Genomic DNA, 21,323 nt, shown 5'->3' with positions numbered 1-21,323 from the left:
GGATTGCCCATGGTGTTCAGGGATGTGTAGATTAGGGGGATAGGTCTTGGTGGGATGCTCTGAGTATCGGTGTGGACTTGTTGGGCCAAAGGGCCTGCTTCTATACTGCACAGATTCTATGCTTCTATGATCCTGGGGGTACTAGCTGACCATGAAGCTAATGCCCAGTAGGACCTTGGTATTGAGCAAATTTGTAGCCTAGAGGTGTTCGGTGTGGTCCAGAGAAGGAGCTTGGCGTCACAATTAATCCAGCCTGTGGTATTGGAACTCTGTGTAGATGGTTTGGCTTGTCTCTGGACTTCAAAGCCAAATAGATAATTCCATAAACCCTCACTATCTGCAATCGATTAGTTTTTAAAGGCTAAGTACTTTTTTTTATCAGTTGCACTGATGACTTCCACTCTGATCTAATCTTTTGAGGTTTGTTGCTGTCTCATAAATACCTCGAGGCTGCTGAGTTTCACTATTTGCTCCACTCCCTCCACAGACCTTTGCTTCTGAAACAAAAGGCAACCCAGCATGTATGTAAATGTCATGTGTATCTGCATGTCCCTGACTTCACACAGGAAGGGTAGGAGAGGTGTAATTTGCTTGTCACTAAAGACTAATTACAGCAAGAGATCATTTAGTCCTTCAAATGTATCCTGCATTCTGCTGGGGTAACCCAGAAGGAATTCCAATTCTCTGCTGTTTGAGTTCCATCATCCTCTGCTTAAATTTGTCTAATTTGGCCCTAGAAGTAAAATAACAGGAGCCACTGCTTTGTATGCTGTTGTGAAGGGTCCCATTTATTTACTATCCTCTGTCCAGGGACAACAAACTGTTTCGCTACAGCTTTTTAAAGGTGGAAGATTCTGGCCGAGCTGTGGTGCAGATTCTTTTGGGTAGAAAACCTAGAAGTAGCAGTGGAAGATGATCTTCCCAGAGGCAGCCCGTTTTGACCTTTCTTAAAATAAAGCTGAGTCCTCCAAATTTGAGGAAGGTGACCAGGTTCTATTTTTGCAAAGTCTGTGCAAGGCAGTCTCTGGTTAAGATAACTGGTTGCCTTTCTGGTAATTGCTGGCCTCATGAGGAGCAGCATCACTTGCAGGAACTGCATTGCTCTGAAGTGGCTATGCTGGGGAGCTTTCTGCTTAGGCATTGCTGGGCACACTGGATGAATAAAAGGCTTGAATGTTTTGCATATGGCCTCTTGCATTTGTGAAGCCAGCCCCACTGCCTCGCCGAGGTAGGAAGGAGTCTGTGTGTGCCACCAGGTAAACTTCAATCCATTAAGTGCAGCATTCAACTAGTTGCCACTGCTGGGAGCCAAGTAAGACAAACTTGTTTCAGACAATGTGAAACCTTTTGAAATTTCCAGGTACCACTCCTTGGTCCATAGCCTCTTGGGTGAGGTTGGGAATTTTCATCCCAAATAACCCTCCAGTTCCACAATGAGAGGATTTTATTCTCCTGTTTAGCTTGACCCAGCCTCTTCACAATGTTACAAGAGTTTTAATGAAATTCCTTCAGATCCAGTTGACAGTCCCAGTATCCCATCTCCTGATGTCCCAATGAATGGAAGTTGGTTTTAATTCTCACTGTTAAATAAAGCTATGCAAAACTTTCCACAACACAATCTATCCCACAACCATTTCCTTGTTTGAAGTTCTGGTGCGCACTTTGGTTCAATGCCTCTTTTTTTATAAAATTGACAACACTTTCTCTGAAAGTCTTTATTTAAATATTGTATTTGATCGTCTGATTTTCCAATTACTTCCTATTTTCTTTCCACTGAATTGTACTCCTTGCTGATCCTCCTAAGGTGTATTTATCTCCCCTATTTCATAACAATGTCTTGCCTCAACAATCTCTCCTCCTCTGTACTTTGTCTACTGAACTGTTATTGTCTCTGGCCATGTATCTCAGTTCATCCCCTCCTCAATCCTCAAACTACCAGGTCCAAGGACAACTCCCAATGCTACCACAAGCCCAGGTCTGAAGCCTCCATGTATCATTCAATTTTAATAATATCGCTTGACATTTCTATTTGGAAAGATGAAAAATGACAGGGCACATGGGCATCTGGATTCATAGGAAGATTGACAATCTGTGATCTCGGTCCTCAAATTGGAATGGATTGGGCAGTGAGTTGGCAGGGATAGTAAGGGGTGAGTGAGAGGGAATAGTTGGAGTGAGTTTATTGTGGCTTTCTTTTCTGATACATTATCAGTAACTATTGTCTTTGAGATGCAAGTGAGGGAAGTAACCATATTCAAGATAATAAAATGTGAGGCTGGATGAACACAGCAGGCCAAGCAGCATCTCAGGAGCACAAAAGCTGACGTTTCGGGCCCAGACCCTTCAGTGATGGTCTGGGCCTGGAACGTCAGCTTTTGTGCTCCAGAGATGCTGCTTGGCCTGCTGTGTTCATCCAGCCTCACATTTTATTATCTTGGAATTCTCCAGCATCTGCAGTTCCCATTATCTCAAGTAACCATATTCAGTCTGTTTAACATCACAGATTATCTCATCAAGATAATGACTATTTGCCTGTCTGATATGGCTTGTGCAGTCGGGGCAGTGAAACTGTGTCTGCTTAATGCTCGTTTGCAAAACTTTAACACCAAGCAAATGGGCTTTTCCTCCTGCTTTATTGGCTCTGACTTCTCATGCTTCTGACCCCCAGCCTGAAATCACTTAACATTGTTTTTCTGTGTTGCAGTTGGAGGTTTGCGTTTTACCTGCTTGCTTTTATTGCTGGTCTCTATGTGCTCCTTGATGTAAGTATGAATCCTTCTGTTTGGCAGCATTATTGGAAAGAGGCCCAAGCTTGAAAGGGCTTGGCAGGCAATTCCTAATTCTGCCCTTGCACCCCCTTCTTGTGTTCGAATCGCTATGGAGACTGAGATGACTTCTGATGGTTATTTATGTAGTGCAACAAAGCTAGACAGTCAATTGTGTCCCAGTAAAATGCCGAATGTTTCAAAAGCAAGACATTCAAGAAGAAAGTCACAGGCTTATAGCACTGCTGTTTGGAACTTGAAGCATTTTATCATGTTTGTTTTACTATAGTTTTTAAACAGCCTGTACTTCAGTTCAAAGTTCTAATTGGTACCTAGATAACACATGTCCTGCATTAAGCTTAGATAAAGCTAACAATGTTTAATGTCTGTTTCCGTGAGCAAGGATAATAGTTATTTAACATGGGAAATGATTTGAGTGTCGCGATTTTAGTAGATTTTTCTTCTCCAATTTGTATAGCTCTTTTTTCCACTCTTCCTGTGATTTTTTTTTTGTCTAATGAATACAGTTCTACTGGCACTGACTGCCTTGAAACATCTTTTCTTCCAAGGCTTACCAATCCACCTCATATACACCACACATTGTTGGAATGGAGGGAGAAAATGGTACAAGATCAGACAATTATCCCAAGTTGAACTAGGGCAAGTACCAAGGGTTGCTATTTTTGTATGAGTACTCGAATCTGTGGAAGGATGCTATGACGTGTCTGGCCCACTTTATTACGATGTTTCACAAACCATAGTCTCTACTACAATGGAACAGGAAACACATGTAGACAGGACAGCTAAGGCACTTATATATTTACCTTCATTGCTCACTCCTTTTTGATTATGCGTTGGGATAACATGTTGAGGTTGTACAAGACATTTCTGAAGACTCTTCTGGAGTACTGTGTCCAGTTCTGGTTGTCATATTATAGGAATGATATTATTAAACGAGAGGGTTCAAAAAAAAAATTACCAGGATGTTGCAGGTATGAAACATTTGAGTTATAGGGAGAGGTTGGATAGGCAGGAACTTTTTCACTGGAGCGTAAGAGGTTGAAGGTTACTTTATGGAACTTTATAAAATCACGAAGAGCATGGATGAGGTGATTGGCAGGTGTCTCTCCCCAATGGTAGGGATTTCAAGGCTAGGCTGCATATTTTTAAGATGACAGATTTCTAAAAGGACATGAGGGCTGACTCTTTTTACACAGTAGTGCATGTGTGGAATGAACTTCTGGGGGAAGTGTTGGATGCAATCCAACATTTAAAAGATATTTGGACATGTACACGAATATGAAAAGTTTGGAGGAAACGGGCTAAGTTTAGGCACATGGCACCAGTTTAGTTTGGGATGATTGGCATGGACTGGTTGGACTGAAGGGTGTGTTTTTGTGCAATATGACTCTGACTCTTTAACACATCGCAGGTGCATGTAGCCAACCATCTGTCATGCAAAATGATTTTATTGGAAGTATTACCAGATATTTATAACGTGGTATGTATTTATCCACAATGTGTAAAGCTATGCAGCTATGTCGTGATAATTGTCTAAGATCTAGATCCCGTCATGATGTACATCTTCCCAAAGTCTTTTCTGGTATAAAGATAATGTAACAATTTTACATTATCATCAGTACAGGCCCCCTATTTTTCAAAGGAGGAAAAATGGGGTGTTGATTTATTGCACAGATCTCTAAGACTGCTAGATGAAATCATGACATTTGACTTGAGTGCCCCTCTCCACCTTGCTTGATAGAACAAATTGGCTGCACAGCAGGCGAGAAGGTTAGAGGATGTATTGTTTTTGCATAATCATGTGCAATGCCGCATTGTGAAAGGAATCTTCAAGCATGAATTCAGTTGGCTGTAGCAGGTTCTTGTACTTCAATTATTAGATCATTGAGCAGGAGGGTGTCCATTAAAGTGAAAGGTGTGGCTGTGATGAGACATCCAGAACTGATTATGGAAATTCCCAGAAGTTGCAACATGGCAATGGCCCATTTTGCTCACTTAAATCTGTCAACCCTTCACCACCACCCCTCTGCCCGTAACTGACTCTAACCATGTCTATTTATCGACATTTCCTCCAACCAACTTGTAAATCTAGTAGTCAATTATAGCAATAATGTTGTCTTTTATTCACAGAAACCGTGGTTTTGGGATCAAAAGGAATGCTGGAAAGGATACCCTCAGCAAGTATGTACTGCCTGTATTTCCAAATTAAATAGTTCAATACAATGAGTCATGTTTAAGCTGGTCTACCCCTCCTCTAGGGACAACTCATCCCTGGCAGTGTTCTCAGTGTATTCAGTTGGTATTGTTGATCCATAAGTTAGTGAATGGTGAGCTTACACTGTGCTGTGCTAATTGTACTGCATCTTGATTCTTGAGTATAATGTATACTTTGTTTCAGTGACTGATTCAAATGCAGAGGTGGTACAAAGTCACAAAGATGACCATCTGACTTCAAAAAGGTTGAGTTATGGTGAAGGCTGTAGAAAATAAGGCTCTTTAGTGTTTGAGGTGATTGCAGCTGTACCAAAAGGTTAAGGGTCTGGTCTGATTCCTTTAAAAGGAGCAATAATGTACAGATTGTACATTAATTTTGATCACCATAGCAATTGAAATTTTAAAGAACTGCTTGTTTATGGGATGGTCAGAACAAATTAATGATAGCAACAACCCAGATCAATGTCCTATTCATGGAAATAGACTGACACACTGTCTGGCTCAGTCCAGCTCGCCTTGATTTAAAGCAATGGCTGCTGTAAGGAGAATGTGCCCCCTGCTCTGAGAAAGAAGGATTGAGATTGGAGTCAAGAAAAGTTAAGGAGTGCAAAACTGATATTATTTGAGAGAATGCTGTGAATAAAGGAAAGTGGATGATCATGATTTGGAGCACTCTGGAGCGTGGTGGGAGGAGAGGGACTATTCAATGACTACAAAAAGGAAATTGGGCACAAGTCAACTTGCAGAAGTATAGGGATCTAGTGAGGGAATGGGACTGATTGGATTGATGCAGTGGAGGGCTGGCATTGATTTAACAGGCTGACTGGTTACTGCTTCTGTCATAATGATTTGGAGCAGTTGAGATGTCTAGCTCTCCAATCTATCATCTAATCTGTTAAACAGAAAAACATGAAAAACCCATAATTCCGGCTTCATCCCCATGCTGCTCAATCATAGGGCAATCCAAGTTGGTCATTGCTTTCTAATTGATTACTTTCTAACCCTTTTAGTTGATTAAGTCCAGTTTTGTATTTAACTGTAGTTTTGTTTTTATTTGCATTCTGTTGATAGAAAATATTTTATTGTGCTGTTTTTCGTGCTGTCATCTTATTGGTTTCTGTTTTTTTTGATCCACTTTTTATACTTTCCCAAGTTATTGTTCTGTTTCAGGTGTTGCTGCCCTCCCAATACTGGTACTACATGTTAGAACTGGCTTTCTACTGGTCCCTTGTCTTCAGAATCTCGTGGGATGTGAAGAGGAAAGTAAGTGACTTCCTGATCAACAACAGGGTAATGTCTCATTAACAACAATCACACTTTGTATTATACAGTCTTCTTAATGTAATAAGATACCCCAAGGCAGAGGCAAATATTGTGCTGCTCCTGGCCATGCCTCACTACCACCAGCCTCAGCCTAAGCCCAGCAGAGTGTGGAGTTCCCTACAGGATCTGGTTAATGGGTCTTAATGGAATCTGGCAAGGAATAATTAGAGGAAGTGATCTGTTCATGCAGGACTTGATGTTAGTTGGCTGAACAGTGTGATATTTTGGAGACTAGGGGGTATTGAGAGGAGTGCTATCTGCTGGATTGCTCCATGCAATGGTAATAAGATTGAGCTTTGTGTAAATGGTGGATTCATGGGCTCTTTTTTTATAGACGTAATTTGATGAGCTTGAACAGGATTTGTGATTGAGGGATAATTACTTATCATCCCATTGTCTGTACATGTGACTTGTCTGTGCCCTAGAGGGAAAGAACCCAAAAGTTTTGAGTTACTTCTGTGACAAACGGTTGCTACAGTTTATCAGCACTTTTTTTTTGAAGGGAATGTTTGGGATGATTTGCTATAGAACGAAAAAAGCATGAGGAATTACTAACGGAATGAGATGACCTTTTCAATATCCCAATTCAGCATCACATTACACACAGAATTGAGTCCACAACTGGAACAAAGTTTTGCCCTTTTACCTTGGACAGTGTGGTCAATAAAGCCTTGTGTTACACTTCCTGAAGACTGAAGCATTTTTATGTTGCACTTGATCTTGCAATTATCATCCCAGAGGCTTCAAATCCCATAACCCTCATCACTCCAAGATATTTAAGGCAGCTTCTGTGGAATGAGCTATTGATAGTGGTTTGTGGCTACTCGACAGGCTTGATAAAAGAATTCGGAGCTAGGTAAACTTCTGAATCTTGCACTTGTGGCTATCATCAATACTCTGCAATATTTATTGCATGGCCAATAGCTGAACTTGGTGTAGATACATGCTAAGGAGAGAGTTTTAGGATTTTTGACTGTGACAGTGACAGAATGGCAACATCGTTCCAAGTCAGGATGTTGTGTGGCTTAAAGGGGAATTTGTAGATAGTGGTGTTCCCGTGTATCTGCTCTTGTGCCTCTAAGTCTAGTGGATGCTATCTAAAGGACCCTAGTGAGTTGTTGCCATGCATCTTGTGCACGAGAATCGCAATCCATACAGTGTGGACTTAGGCTATTCAGCCCATTTAGTCCACACTGACCCTCTGAGCAATATCCCACCCAGACCTGCCCTATCCCTGCAGCCCTGCATTTCCTGTGGCTAATCACCTAAAATACACATCCCTGGACACAATCAGCAATGCTAAATTGCTCATACACCTAATGTGCACATCTTTAGACTTGGGACAAAACTGGAGCACCTGGAGGAAACCCACATGGACACAGGGATAAAGTGCACACTCTGAACTCAGTTGTTTGAAACTGGAATCAAACCTGGGTCCCTGGTGCAGTGAGACGGCAGTGCCAGCTACTGAGCCACTTCACCTCCACTACTGGCAGTAGTGAAGTGAATGAATGTTGAATGGGGGTTAAAATTGCACCAGAGATAGTAGGAACTGCAGATGCTGGACAATCAGAGATTACGAGGTGTAGAGCTGTATGAAGGGGTTAGTTGGAATGCTGTTTGAGTGGCTGCTTTGTCATGAATGGTGTTGAGTTTTATTTTGGCACTGTGCTCAACCAGGCAAATGCAAAGTATTCTGTCACATGTCTGACTTCTGCCTTGTAGATAACAGACAGGTTTATGAGTCAGGAGATAAGTTACTTGCCATGGAATTCCCAGTGACTGACCACCTCCTGCAGTCAGTGTTTATATAGCTGCTCCAGTTCACTTTCTGGTGAATGGTAATTGAAAGTGGGGAAATCGGCAGTTCTAATGTCTTTGAATGTTAAGAGGTAATTGTTGGATTCTGTCTCGCTGGGAATGGTCACGGGCCTGCAGTTCTGTGGCACAAATGTCACTTGCTACTCAGGTGGCCCAAGCCTGGATATTGATTGTTCCTGACCGGAGATCTGTGACCAGTGGTGTTCTGCAAGGATCAGTGCTGGGCCTCCTGGTGCTTGTAATCTAAACATAAATGATTTGGATGAGAATGTAGGTGGCCTGATTATATGTTTGCAGATGACCCAAAGGTTAGGGGAGCTACAGATGGTGAGGAGGATTGCCAAGATAAGGCAGGATGTAAATAGACTGGAGCTACGGGAGGAGAAATGGTAGATGGAAATTAATCTGGACAAGTGTGAAGTAATGCATTTTTCTTTTTGGGAAGATGTAATGCAGAAGAGAAGTGTACAGTAAATGGCAGAATCTTTACTAGCATCAACACCCAGAGGTGTTTAGGTGTACAGTTCCACAGCTCACTGAAAGTGACAACACAAATGGATAAGGTGTTCGGGAAGGAGGCATTGGGCATGCTTGGTTGGGGCATAGAATATAAAGATTAGCCAGTCATTTTGCAGCTGTACAGAATGGTAGACCATATTTGGAATATTGTGCACAGTTCTGGTCACCACACTTATGAGAAGGATGTGGAGGCTTTGGAGAGGGTACAGATACAGTTCACCAGGATGTTGCCTGGTTTGGAGGGCATTAACAATGAAGAGAGATTGGACAAGTATGGTTCGTTTTTCACTTGAACATCAATGGATGAGGGGCTGATCTCTAATTTTGTAAACATCTGAAAGGCATAGATAGAATGGATAGTTGGAGTCTTTTTTTTCCCAGGATAGAATTTTCAATTACATGGGTTAAAAATAGATTTAAAGTAAAAGGGTAAAACTTAAAGTTTAAACGAGATGAGGCAATTTTTTATTTTAAAAAGAGAGGGTGGTAAGTGCCTGAAGAGGTAGTTGGTGGGGGGGGGGGAGCGGATATAATAGCAGTGCATAAGAGGCATCTTGACAGATGCATGAATAGGCAGGGAATAGAGGGATATAGACTGTGGAGAGACAAAAGACTTTTAGTTAACAGTATCATGTCAGTGGAGTTTTAATTGGTCAAAGAGCCTGTTCCTGTGCTTGTACTGTTCTTTGTTCAGTATCTGAGGAGTCACAAATGGTGATAAATATTGTGCAATCTTCGATGACCATCCCACTTTAACGTATTTTATGATAGGGAAGGCCATTGGAGCAACTGAACCTGTTTGGGCTGAGCGCCCCACTCCAAGTAGTGTCCTAGAGCTGAGCTGACAGCCAACACCCACACCTCTTTCTTTAGCATTAGGATCAGCGAAATATCTCTGGACTTGTGCTGTTATAACATCAGGAGCTGCACAGCTCTGTCAAAACAGTGAATGTGCACTGGTGACACCTTCCAACGGATTTGAAAGTAAACTGATGGGGTAGTAATTGGAATTACTACTTAAGAACAGGACACACTTTGATAATCTTGTGTGCTGCTGAATAGATGTCAATGTAGCCAGGGGCACAGCTAATTCTGGAGTACAGAGGGTGGGGAGGTGTGTATGGTGGCTTGTTCTTGTTTAACCTGGTGGTGTAGGGCAGGAGTTCATGTTGCAGGTTTCCAAAGGCAACTCCCTCCTGCACGTACACTATGTTGCCACTGGTTGATCTGTCTGGTCAGTGGGGCAGGACTGAGCCTAGGGATGGTTCGGCGTTGTCTTTGCCACAGTCACACTCTGGGCTGTTGCTTAACTGTTTGAGAGACAGTTTTCCCAAATTAGGAACAGGACGTTGAGAAGATATCCCCGATGTTAGCAGGGACTACTGTGCAGATGGACAGGGCTATGTGCATCACTGGCACTCCTGATTTCTGTGGTCAGTGCAGGGTGATCCATCAATTATCACTTCTTTTTTCAGACTTTGTAACTGTTTGAAATGCCTAGCAAGCTAGGTGTGCCATGTTGCTGTCTGGGGATGTGGAGCCTCGTGTAGATCAGACTGGGCATGTAATCTTATGTATGACAGGCCCCTGTGGCTAGGCACTAATATAAATGTGGGCTTAAAAATCAACTCTAACTCCACGTTTACAGCTGTATCAAATGAGAAATTGCTCCTGTTCATTTTGCTTTACCTTTTGTAAGCAGTTTCACAAGGATCTGATAAACAGTCTTTGGCCTGAAATGCTCACTCTGCTTCTCCCTCCACGGCTGCTGCCAGACCTGAATGTATCAGTATTTCCCACCTTTTTTAAAAAATTGGAAATTAGTTTAAATGAGTTTGGATAATATGCTGGTAGTGGAGCATTCAGAAGTTGTGGAAAATGCCCTTACCCTAGGGGTGGCTGATCTTGGCTGAAAGGAGAGATTGTCAACCTGATGAGCCTGAGATGCTCATTTCCTGAAGGCAATAGACTGCTTTTAACTTGATCTTATGACCCATGTGTGTGCTGGGTCGGTTCAAATTTAAATTTCTTCTGTTTTATTTCTTCTGTTGCAGGACTTCAAGGAGCAGATTGTTCATCACATTGCGACAATCTTTCTGATTGGCTTCTCCTATTGTGCAAACTATATTCGGGTGGGAACCCTAGTGATGCTTGTCCATGATGCATCAGACTACATTATGGAGGTGAGCTTTTGACCTAGCCAAATGAATGTGTGGGCAAGTGTTCAAGCTTCCTGCTTTTTTGTGGATTAATGAACCACCAATAGAACATTGGCATTTATTACTAAAGGAATAGAGTAGAAAAGTAGGGATGTGTTGGTTCTGTACAAAGAATTAGTGAGACCATGCCTGTAGAATAGTGTACAGTTTTGATCCCCTTGAGGGGGTTGTAATTGCATTGGAGGCAGTTCAGAGGAGGTTCATTAGACTGCTGAGGTGAGGGGATGGTCTTATGAACAGAGATTGAGAATTTAGGCCTACACTCTCGAATTTGAAAGAATGAAAATAGAATAGTTGAAGTATAAAAAATGCTAAAGGGGATTGACAAAGTAGATGGAGAGGATGTTTTTAGAATGAGGGGTAGCAGATTTCTAACGAAAATGCGAAATTACTTCTAGAGTATTGAGAGTTTCTGGAATTTGCTACACCAGAGTACAGTGGATGACAAGACATTGAGTAAAATTAAGGAGAGAGACTTTTTTAAAATAAAAAGTCGCCAAATATTATGGGGAGCGGGCAGGGAAGTTGAGTTGAGGCTGAGAAGAGATCAGCCATGATCATATTAAATGGGGCAGCAGGCTTGAAGGGCTGATTGGCCCATTCCTCCTCGTTCTAATGTTCTTGTCTCCTGCAAGTCAATTTATCTGGATAGTGACTGGTAGGATCATCAGTTTTTGCTGGATTGGCTGATCCCAAGGGTGAGTTTGTTGTTGGAGGTCGCTACAGTTTGCACATACCCATGTCTCCCCGTGCAGTGCTCAGTACTTGCTGTTTCTCAGCTCTCACTTGTCACCAGAAATCACTAGTTTTGTAACATCTAAGAGGCCAGCAATGAGAACTAACTGACTAAAATGAAGATCTTGTGTCTAGAATTTTCAGATTATGCGATGGGGTCATTCGGACGGTCAACAGGTGAGGCCTAATGTTGAGGAGGCTGACATCCTGACCAACTGTGCATTGATGTGGTGCTTTTAATATGGTTACACCATCCAGATGCTTTAGAAGGTTTTACCAGACACCATTTGACAGTCGGAGATTTACGAGTGATCAAAAGCCTGGTCAAGGAAACAGTTTTAAAGGGGTGTCTTAAATTGGGACTGACTTAGACAGGCAGAGACATTTAGTGAGAAAATGCCAGAGCTTTGTTCTCTGCTGAAAGCACAATCTCCACCTGGTAGAACCAACAAGATCTAACATACAAGAGGATGAAATTGGAGCAGCAGGGAGATCTTGGAGGATGTGGGCCGGATGGTGGGCCCAAAAACAGGGAGCGTTAAAACCATGGATTGGTCTTTTAAACACAAGGATAAGAATTTCTGTCTAAGTGCAGCTAGGTCAGTTATTATCAGACTGGGAGCCAGTTTAGTTTAGCGAGTCCTGGATCCCACTCACCCATCAGCCCAGTGCAAGTTGGGATACAAGTAGCAGAGTTTGGATAAAGGAGAGTGGAAAGCTGGCCAGGAAGATATCTGGATAGTAATCTGAACAGTTTTGCAGCAGTTTGTGAGCTGAGGTGAAGCAAAAATGAATGAGATCACTGAGGTGGAAGTAAGTGTTGTAGAATCTGAGCATGGAGACAGGCCCTTCAGCCCAATTTGTCTGTGCTGCCCAGTTCCATTTCTTCAATAGTCCCATTTACCTGCGGTTTGGTCCATATCCCTCCACACCTCTCCCGTCCATGCACCCTTCCAAATATTTCTTAAATGATTAAAATGGTACTCGCCACCATCACCACCACCAACAGCCCAGCTGAGACACTCGCCACCGTCTGCAGAGAAAATTGCCTCTGAACCCGCTTGTATCTCTCCCCTCTCACCTTAAACCATACCCTCTAGTTTTAGACACCCCTGCCATGGCTACTTTATCTATACCAGTCATGATTTTATAGGTTTCTCTAAGGTCACCCCTAGGTCTCCTACGTCCCACGCAAAGAAAGTCCCAGTCTTTCCTTATGACACACTGTTTCCAGCCCAGATAGCATTCTAGTAAATCTCTTCTGCACTTTTCTTGTTTAATAATATCCTTTCTATAAATGGGCCAACCAGAAGTGCATACAGTACCTCAAATGTGGCCGTCCCAATGTCTTGTACAGCTGCAACAAGACAGCCCAACATCCATATTCGATGCTCTAACCAATGAAAGCAAGCACACTGAAATCTGCCTTTGCCACCCTGTCTACCTGGGAGTCCGCTCTCGAGGAAAAAAAATGAGCCTGTACCCCAAGGCCTTTGTTCTTTATCAATGCTAATGGTAATGAAGAGGATGTATAACTCCTGTCTGGGTCAAACAGACATTACACGGAGTTCAGTCTCAGATGTTGGACAGGGAGGGAGGTGCAGTCAGTGGCCGAGGAAATAGTTTGTTGTTGGGACTGAAGACCGATCTGCCAAATATCGAACTTGAAGTGTAGCCTTAACAATGAACAAACAAATCTCATTCTTTTCCTCAACCACGTGAAGTGGGCTTCCCTGGCTAAGCTAGTTTTTTAAAAAAAAAATCCATCCCTAAATGCCATTAAGCGTTTGAGGATCGCTTAAAATTAATTCATTATTTTCTTTAATTTGCAGTGTGCAAAAATGTTGAACTATGCAGGATGGCGCAGGAGTTGTGATGTGCTGTTTGCGGTCTTTGCTGTGGTCTTCCTAATTACACGACTTTTCATCTTTCCAAATGTGTGAGTATCCCCTTGCTTAGCCTGTGGTGTGTTTTCATGCTGGGTAATTTGGGATTGTCAACCAGGGTTCAGAGTGTCCACAAAGAATCTCCCATCATTCAAAATAAACTCTTCTACAAAACCAAGCTGATCACCACCCCCCCCCCCCCCGCCCCCGCCACCTCCCTATTTATTTCGTAACCCTGTCCCCCTCCCTCTTTTTCTGATGAAGGGTTTAGGCCCAAAACATCAGCTTTTGTGCTTCTAAGATGCTGCTTGGCCTGCTGTGTTCATCCAGCTCCACGCTTTGTTATCTCTGATTTTCCAGCATCTGCCATTTCCATTATCTCTGATCATCTTTCATTGTATGGGATACTAGACATGACCTTCTTCAGAACTCTGAAGTATTGTCTTACAAATTCAGAATGAGGTATTCGACCCATTGTGTAGCAATCTAGAATAATAGATACTTAATGCTGACCTCTGCTGCCTGCAGGTACCTTCTTGCTAGAAATTACTTGGTCTGTGGCCAGGATGCAACCCAATTGGTTTCAGAGCCTAGAAAATAAGATTAACATTTCTGACTGGCATTATTCAGGGTCAGGTTAAATACAGTGCAGAAAACTCTCAGTTGACCAATCCTACTGAGCAATAAGCCAATGTTGGAGATAACTGCATTTAAGGACAAACTCAAATTGAAGCACAAATCAACAATCCATCAAATACTAATTTGTTGCTTCTCTGAAAAGACTGCATCTTGAAAGATGAACAAAAATATGGGATAAAACCAAATCATGAGAAATATTAAATAGGCATGGCAGCAGCTGTGGAGAGGAGGATGGAGTTGATGCTTTAGGTAAAGGACCTTCTCAGCAGAGATGCCAATGCTGCTTATTAACAGCCTTTGGTATTGGTTGGGGCAGGAGGAGGGGGTAGGTTACTCCTCTTGAGGTTTCAGGAGCACTGAAGTCCCAGAAGGGCTGCTGTTGAATGTAATGACATCAGATGGCTCAGTGATGCCACCATCTGTCCCTTGATGGTAGAGCAACTGCTTTTGGCATTGTTTATAGAATGGAATCATAGAATCCCTACAGTATAGAAGCAGGTCATTTGGCCCATCAAGTCCACACTGACCCTCTAAAGACCCAACCTAGGCACTGGTCAATTTAGCATGGCCAGTCCACCTAACCTGCACATCTTTGGACAGTGGGAGGAAATCCATGCAGATACTGGGAGAGTGTACAGACTCCACGCAGACAGTCACCTGTGCTGGAATTGAATCCCGGGTCCCTGGCTGTGAGGCAGCGATGCTAACCACTGAGTGACCATGCCACAGCTAAGTGGAAAAATCCCCCTTATGCACCATTAATATTTACTCGATTGGTTGCAACAGACTTTGAGAGCAATGCTGCTAGGGAAAGTTGTGATTTTTTTTTGCCTTAATTCAACCATTTGGAGACCACAGCAGGCCAGGCAGCACCCAGCTGCTGCCATATCGATCACTTGGATCTCTCCACCCCTCTCTCTTATTCCAACCTCTCCCTATCGGAACATGTAACCCTCTACTCCCTTCGCTCCAACCCCACCCTCACTATTTAACCCGCTGACTAAGGGCAGCGCGATGAGAGCATGGCAAACTGACTTCCACGTCACTGAGGCCACAGGCCAACGTTTTGACGTCGCCTCCTACCATCCCCTCGATCATGACCCCACCTCTGATCATCAAGCCATCGTCTCCCAGATCATCATCAACCTCATCGCCTTCCATTCACAGCTTCCAAACGTGCACCACCTGTTTCTATCTCCTACCCAAAATCTACAAACCTCACTGCCCTGGTTGACACCTTGCTCCTGCCCCACTGAGCTCATCTCCTCCTACCTCAACTCTATTGTTTTCCCCTTCGGTCCAGGAACTCCCTCTGTACGTTCGTGACACAACCTACGCCCTCCACCTTTTTCCAAGACTTTCGGTTCCCTGGCCTCAACATCTCATCTTCACCATGGACGTACAGTCTCTGTACACCTGTAGCCCCCACACAGAAGGCTTAAAAGCCCTCTTCCTCTTTGTCCCATAGGCCCAACCTCCAGGCCCCTTCCACTGACACTTATTCGCCTGGCTGAACTGGTCCTCACTCTCGACAATTTCTCCTTTTTTAATTCCTCCTACTTCCTACAAACCAAAGGGGTGGCCATGGGCAACTCATGGGCCGAGCTATGCCTGCCTCTTCGTAGGATTCATGGAATGGTCCCTCTTCCATAACTATACCAGGACTAACCCCTAACTTTTCCTCACTGTATTGATGACTACATTGGTGCAGCCTGACACACTCAAGTAGCTCAAGCAGTTCATCAACTTTGCCAACACTTTCCACCCCACTCTCAAATTCACCTGGATCGTTTCTGACACCTCCATGCCCTTCTTGGACGCCTCCCCCTCTATCTCCTTCTCCGGAAACCAACTCATCACTGACATCCGTTTCAAACCCATTGGCTCCCATAGCTACCACAACTATACTTCCTATCACCCACCCTCCTTAAAAATCCTATCCCATACTCAATTCCTCCACCTCTGCCATGTCTGCCCCCAGGTTGTGCCTTTCCACTCCAGGAGATCGCAGATATCCTCCTAGTTTAGGGTCTGTAATTTCTCCTCCTCTGTTATTAAGGATATCTTGGATCGCATCTCCTCCATTTCCTACACTTCTGCCTTCAAGACCCCCACAACAATAAGGATAGAGTTCCCTTAATCCTCATGTACCACCCCACTAACCTGAGTCCAACGCATCATCCTTGGACATTTCTGCCACCTACAATCGGACCCCTCCACCAAAAAGATAGTTCCCTCTCCACCCTGTTCACTTTCTGTATTCATTCCATGACTCCCTCATCAGCTGTACACTTGCCACTAGTTCTTCCACAACTCAGTACCTTTCCCTGCACAACCTGCCCCCACACCTCCCCTTCTCGCCATCCAAGGCCCCAAAAAGTCCTTCCAGTTCCAGCAGAGGTTCACCTGCGCTTCATCTATCGTGATCTATTAGATTGGTTGCTCCCAATGTGGTCCCCTCTATATCGGAGACTAAACGCAGGCCCGGGGACTGGTTCGCAGAGCATCTGTGCTCTACGTGCATCAACCAACCTGACCTTACAGTTGCCATCTGTTTTAATTCCCCCTCTCACTCCCCTGAAGGCATATTCGTCATTGGTCTCTTGCAGTGCCAGTGACACCACATGTAAACTGGCAGAACAACAATTGATGTTTCGGGCTTTGACATTGACGTCACCAGCTTCAAAATCCTTCCAGCCCTCCACCCCACTACCTGACCTGGCCCGACCCTAACCTGCCCATCATCCTGTTTACACATGTGCTCCACCCTTCCCACTGACCAATTGTAATAACCCCCTACCTGCATCCACCTATCAGCATCTCACCCTCGCAGGAAACCCACACAGACGGGGGAGAATGTGCAGACTCTGCCTCGGGGTGGAATCGAACCCAGGTCTCTTGCACTGAGGCAGCAGTGCTAACCACTGAGCCACACCATTGGTCTGCCTTTCTCACATTCCGATCACTTAATCTGAACTATTAACATCCTTTCTCCTCCAACACTCCAACAAGCACCACACCCACCGCAGCCCCCCACCCCAACCAATATTGTATAAATGCTGCCCACTCCACACTTCACTTCAGCTCTGAAGAAGAGTCATCTAGATTTGAAACGTTAGCTTGCTTTCTCTGCATGGATGCTGCCTGACCTGTGATCTCCAGCACTTTTTGTTTCAGTACCGATTCTAGCATCTGCAGTAACTTGCTCCTCCCTAATATCATGTATCTGTGTTTTATAGGTGGTGGGTATTTTTGGAAACTGTTTAGTTGACAAATTTATCAAATAGAGGTTAAGCAAGTAAATGCTAATGAAACAGTAGTATTTGGGAACAGCTATCAGTTAACAATATAGTTGAGTGATTAAGTGTCTGGTTCTTAATTCTCTTTCTCCCTTTTAATTCCTGGCCATGTGAAAATAGAATTTAATAAGGAACTGCAGACGTTAACTCTGAGCTATGTAGCACTCACTGCAGCATATCCAGATACACCTCTTCTATGAGATAGTAGGAACTGCCAATGCTGGAGAATCTGAGGTAACACAGTGTGAAGCTGGATGAACACTGCGGGCCGAGCAGGAAAGCTTGACGTTTCGGGTCACGACCCTTCTTCAGAAATGCCAAAGAATTTCGGAAGAAGGGTCCTGATCCGAAACATCAAGCTTTCCTGCTCCTCTGATGCTGCTTGGCCCGCTGTGTTCAACCAGCTTCACACTGTGATATCTCTCACCTCTTCTGTGCATGTGTTTGGCTGTACAGAATCCATGCAGCCACTTTTTAATCCCCCCTCCCTAAACAACCTCCTTTTGAATAAAGAGACCTTCACATTCTGTCATTTACGAAGTGCAGTTTTTAAGGTGAGACTGAACTGAATGTTATGCCTGTGAATCATGACCCAACAGACGTGAGTTGGATGTCTCAATCTCTTTGCTTGTTTGACACTTTCTTTCCCTGCTGCCCATCTGTCTTTGCTAACTGTTTTAAACTATTGTTTACAGGGTAATTTACACCACCTTCTACCACTCCATGGAGATTTTCCAGCCCTTCTTTGGTTACTATTTTTTCAATATTCTCCTGATGGTCCTGCAGCTGTTGCATATATTTTGGGCCTATCTCATTCTGCGAATGGTAGCCAAGTTCATATTTCTTGGTAAGGTAAGGATGTGTTTAATGTGAAATATGAGATCTATGAAGAACAAACTTTAAAGGTGCAAGCAACACAACTGGGGCTGGTAAATTGACTTGGGCTAGTTTCATAACAAGATCGTGAACTCCACTCACGGGTCAGCTGAACACCAACTTGAATCATCATTTGGAAAAGGAGTTTGATCCTGTATTCAAAGCGTTGCAGATTCACAATGGGTTAGATGATCCAGTAACTGCCCAAACCTTCAGATCCTCCTCGTTGGTGTGATAGCCAATTGCTGTGTAACCACAGATCAATAAGGTCCCAGTGAGAGTTATCATGGTAGCTTGACAGAAAATGGTAATTTATTAATAGAGTCAGGATGTGCTCTCATTTAGAATCTTAATGCCCTCATTTAGAATCTTAATGCCAGGCAAGGTGGCTAATTAAGATTTAGGTGGCCTTAATCAATTTTTTTAAGCTTAGCATTGCATTGCTTTTATTTTGCTACTCCATCTTGTACCCCCTTCAACACTTTTTTTTAAAAACATTTCCAAATGGTAGAGCATCCCGAGTACATCACTTTTTTTAGTCCTCCTCTAAGTGAATTGATACCAATTAATGGTGAATATGAGATATCCATTCCTGCATGAAATGACCTAAAGTCCACAGGCACTATAGCGAAAATGGTTTGTGTGCATGCATCATGAACAGCCTGGTACTCAATGTCCACCTGCCTTTTCTTTTTGTAATTCTGGAGCTCCAACACATTTTGTTCCACTGGATTTAAGGCTGATAAGCTAAACTTGTACTGTTCAAAGGTATTCCTGTTGTTATAGGAGTGACTTGTATCCACTCCACGTTCTGAATATTTTCACACTCTTGATCTTGCAACTATCTAAATGATGCCCTCCTATTCAATGATAAAACTAAGAGTAAGGAACTGGTACCCAATGTTGGCTTGCTTTTGACCGTTGTACTCTGAGCTGAGCAACATTATCAACATTGCAGGATTCCAAGGAATCTTTTCTTTTAGAGCAACAGGTTGTCCTTGAGATTTTAAGATTCTCGCAAATTACAGGTTGTATCACAGAGCTCAAAGATTTGTTCTTAGTCAAACACTACTTCATGTTTTAGTACATAATGTTAACTTGGAAGAAACAGACCATTCTCCGGCTGGAAGAAGGAATGTCTACTCTCTACTCGACTGTTCTATTTCCCTCCTGAGATGAGGCTGGGACATTTACAGGGTGGAAGTGGAAGACTATAAAAGTATGGTGTAGACATTCCAGAAAGATTGGAAGAAGGGTATTGGGTACAGGTTGGGATTTTGTATAATTAGCCCAGGTGGTGGAGTTTGAAAGTGTATAATCTCCCTCTGGAAAATTTTGGTAGTCTTTTTGTATCTCTTCTAGATCGATAAGGATGAAAGGAGTGATGATGAAAGTGATGGGACAGAGGAAGAGGAGGAGGAAGATGAGAGAATGAAAACAAAGTCTGCATCATCCAATCACAACGGTGTGCTAAATAAAATGACAAATGGGATTAAAAGTAAATCAACTGAAAGGAACAAGTTGCCCAAAGCCAGGTAGCAGGTAGCGACATCACTGAGGATGGATTGGGAGCTGTTACTTAATGACAAATTCACTTTGCTCTTTGCTGACAAACACTAACATCTGCCTGTTTTGAGATCCATCCGATGTGTTGTGAAAAGTGTCTGAACTACAGAATTGACAAGCCAACAACAACAGGCTGTCTCCTTTGTGAGCTCTGTCAAAGCTTTCTTCATTTGTCTTCTGTTCCTTTTATCGAAACACATCTAACACCACATTCTCAATTCACTTGTGAGACCTTTGTATGGATGGAGAATTCGGGACCTGATCCAAGTAACCTTTTTTTGATATTGAAATATTGAGTTGAGTTGTTTGGACATTTTTATAAAAGTGACCAGTACACTCTCTTTAAATTTATTTTCTCTTGACCCCTGCACCCCTAGCCCATTGTCATTCGTTCCCTTGGACCTAATTGCGTAGTTCTCATAGTGGACACTAGGTGGTGCACACTTGTAGTCTTGGTGGATTCTTCAGAAAAGTTTGAACAGCCGAGGGAGGGAACTCCATGGGAAACTAACATGATATTCCAGACCCCAACCTAAACCACTTTTGTCTCAGTAGGCCAAATAATTGCAATGTTTGTTACAATTTGTTTTTATTCAGGAGCCAGAACTGTTGAATTTATCTGGTGTTTGGATAGTTAATATTTAATATCACAAATTTTGGAAGTATCATTGGGCTGGAAGAAGGCAAATTTAAGGTTGAATCAGTTGTGGTTTTAAGGGTTGTTTTTGTTTCAATTAGTTTTGAGATGCGGTTTAGAAATGATCAAAGTGCTGCCATGTAATTTGAGATACGTTTTGCACTAGAGTTAGCATGTATTCACAAACGTTGAACAGGGGTGGGGGGGGGGGAGTGCTTGACAGTTTTAATTCTTGCAGTTCTCCTGCTCATCCCCACCCAGTGGTTTCTGTTGTAACCAGCCTGTATAATGTCAGCGCTATGGAGGGTGCTTATCCCTCACCTCCAGTGCGCTGTGGGTAAGCTGGCATCACATGTAATGAAGGTTACTTTGGCTCATCAAAAATTATTTTTTAATAAAGTTAAAATTCCAGTTTTCTGTGGAATTACCACGTTTGTACATGAGTGTCTCCAGAAGGTGCAAAAGGCAGTGAAGAACAGCAATCCCTGCTGGTGAAATGATACAGTAACACAAAATGTCTTCCAGAAATGAACACTTTTTAAGATGGGGTGTGATAGATCACTGTCCCATTGCATGTGTTTGTAGAATGTCTGAGTGTACCTCCCAGATCTAATCATCTCAAAGTGCACATCTTCAATCTGGAAATTGTGACACTGTTTGGATGTTTTGTATGCGACTGCATAATGCTATGGGAGAAAAGTCAACAGGCCCAGAGAGAATCTCATTTTAAGTTTGGAAACTGACTTTATGATCAATTTTATAAAAGTAAATATAATCTGAATTCAGAACAGTAGAAGATGGCT

General features: G+C 43.0%; 1 protein-coding gene across 4 annotated transcripts in view; it reads left to right on the top strand.

The window, feature by feature from the left end:
• The window catches only part of cers4a (ceramide synthase 4a), a 53,404-nt gene extending 32,691 nt beyond the window's left edge, over positions 1–20,713 (top strand). For all 4 annotated transcript variants that reach the window (XM_048559862.2, XM_048559864.2, XM_048559866.2 and 1 more), the window contains exons 5-11: positions 2,705–2,762; positions 4,917–4,967; positions 6,171–6,263; positions 10,718–10,846; positions 13,450–13,556; positions 18,137–18,293; positions 19,680–20,713. In XM_048559862.2, the coding sequence (XP_048415819.2) occupies positions 2,705–2,762; positions 4,917–4,967; positions 6,171–6,263; positions 10,718–10,846; positions 13,450–13,556; positions 18,137–18,293; positions 19,680–19,856 (772 nt within the window). In that variant the 3' untranslated portion in view covers positions 19,857–20,713. The remainder of the gene's footprint in view (positions 1–2,704; positions 2,763–4,916; positions 4,968–6,170; positions 6,264–10,717; positions 10,847–13,449; positions 13,557–18,136; positions 18,294–19,679) is intronic.
• The last annotated feature ends 610 nt before the right edge of the window (positions 20,714–21,323 follow it).

The sequence above is a fragment of the Stegostoma tigrinum genome, chromosome 30, assembly GCF_030684315.1.
Source record: "Stegostoma tigrinum isolate sSteTig4 chromosome 30, sSteTig4.hap1, whole genome shotgun sequence".
Taxonomy (NCBI): Eukaryota; Metazoa; Chordata; class Chondrichthyes; order Orectolobiformes; family Stegostomatidae; genus Stegostoma; species Stegostoma tigrinum.
Note: the sequence above shows the minus strand (reverse complement) of the source record. Positions and strands in the feature narration are given on the sequence as shown.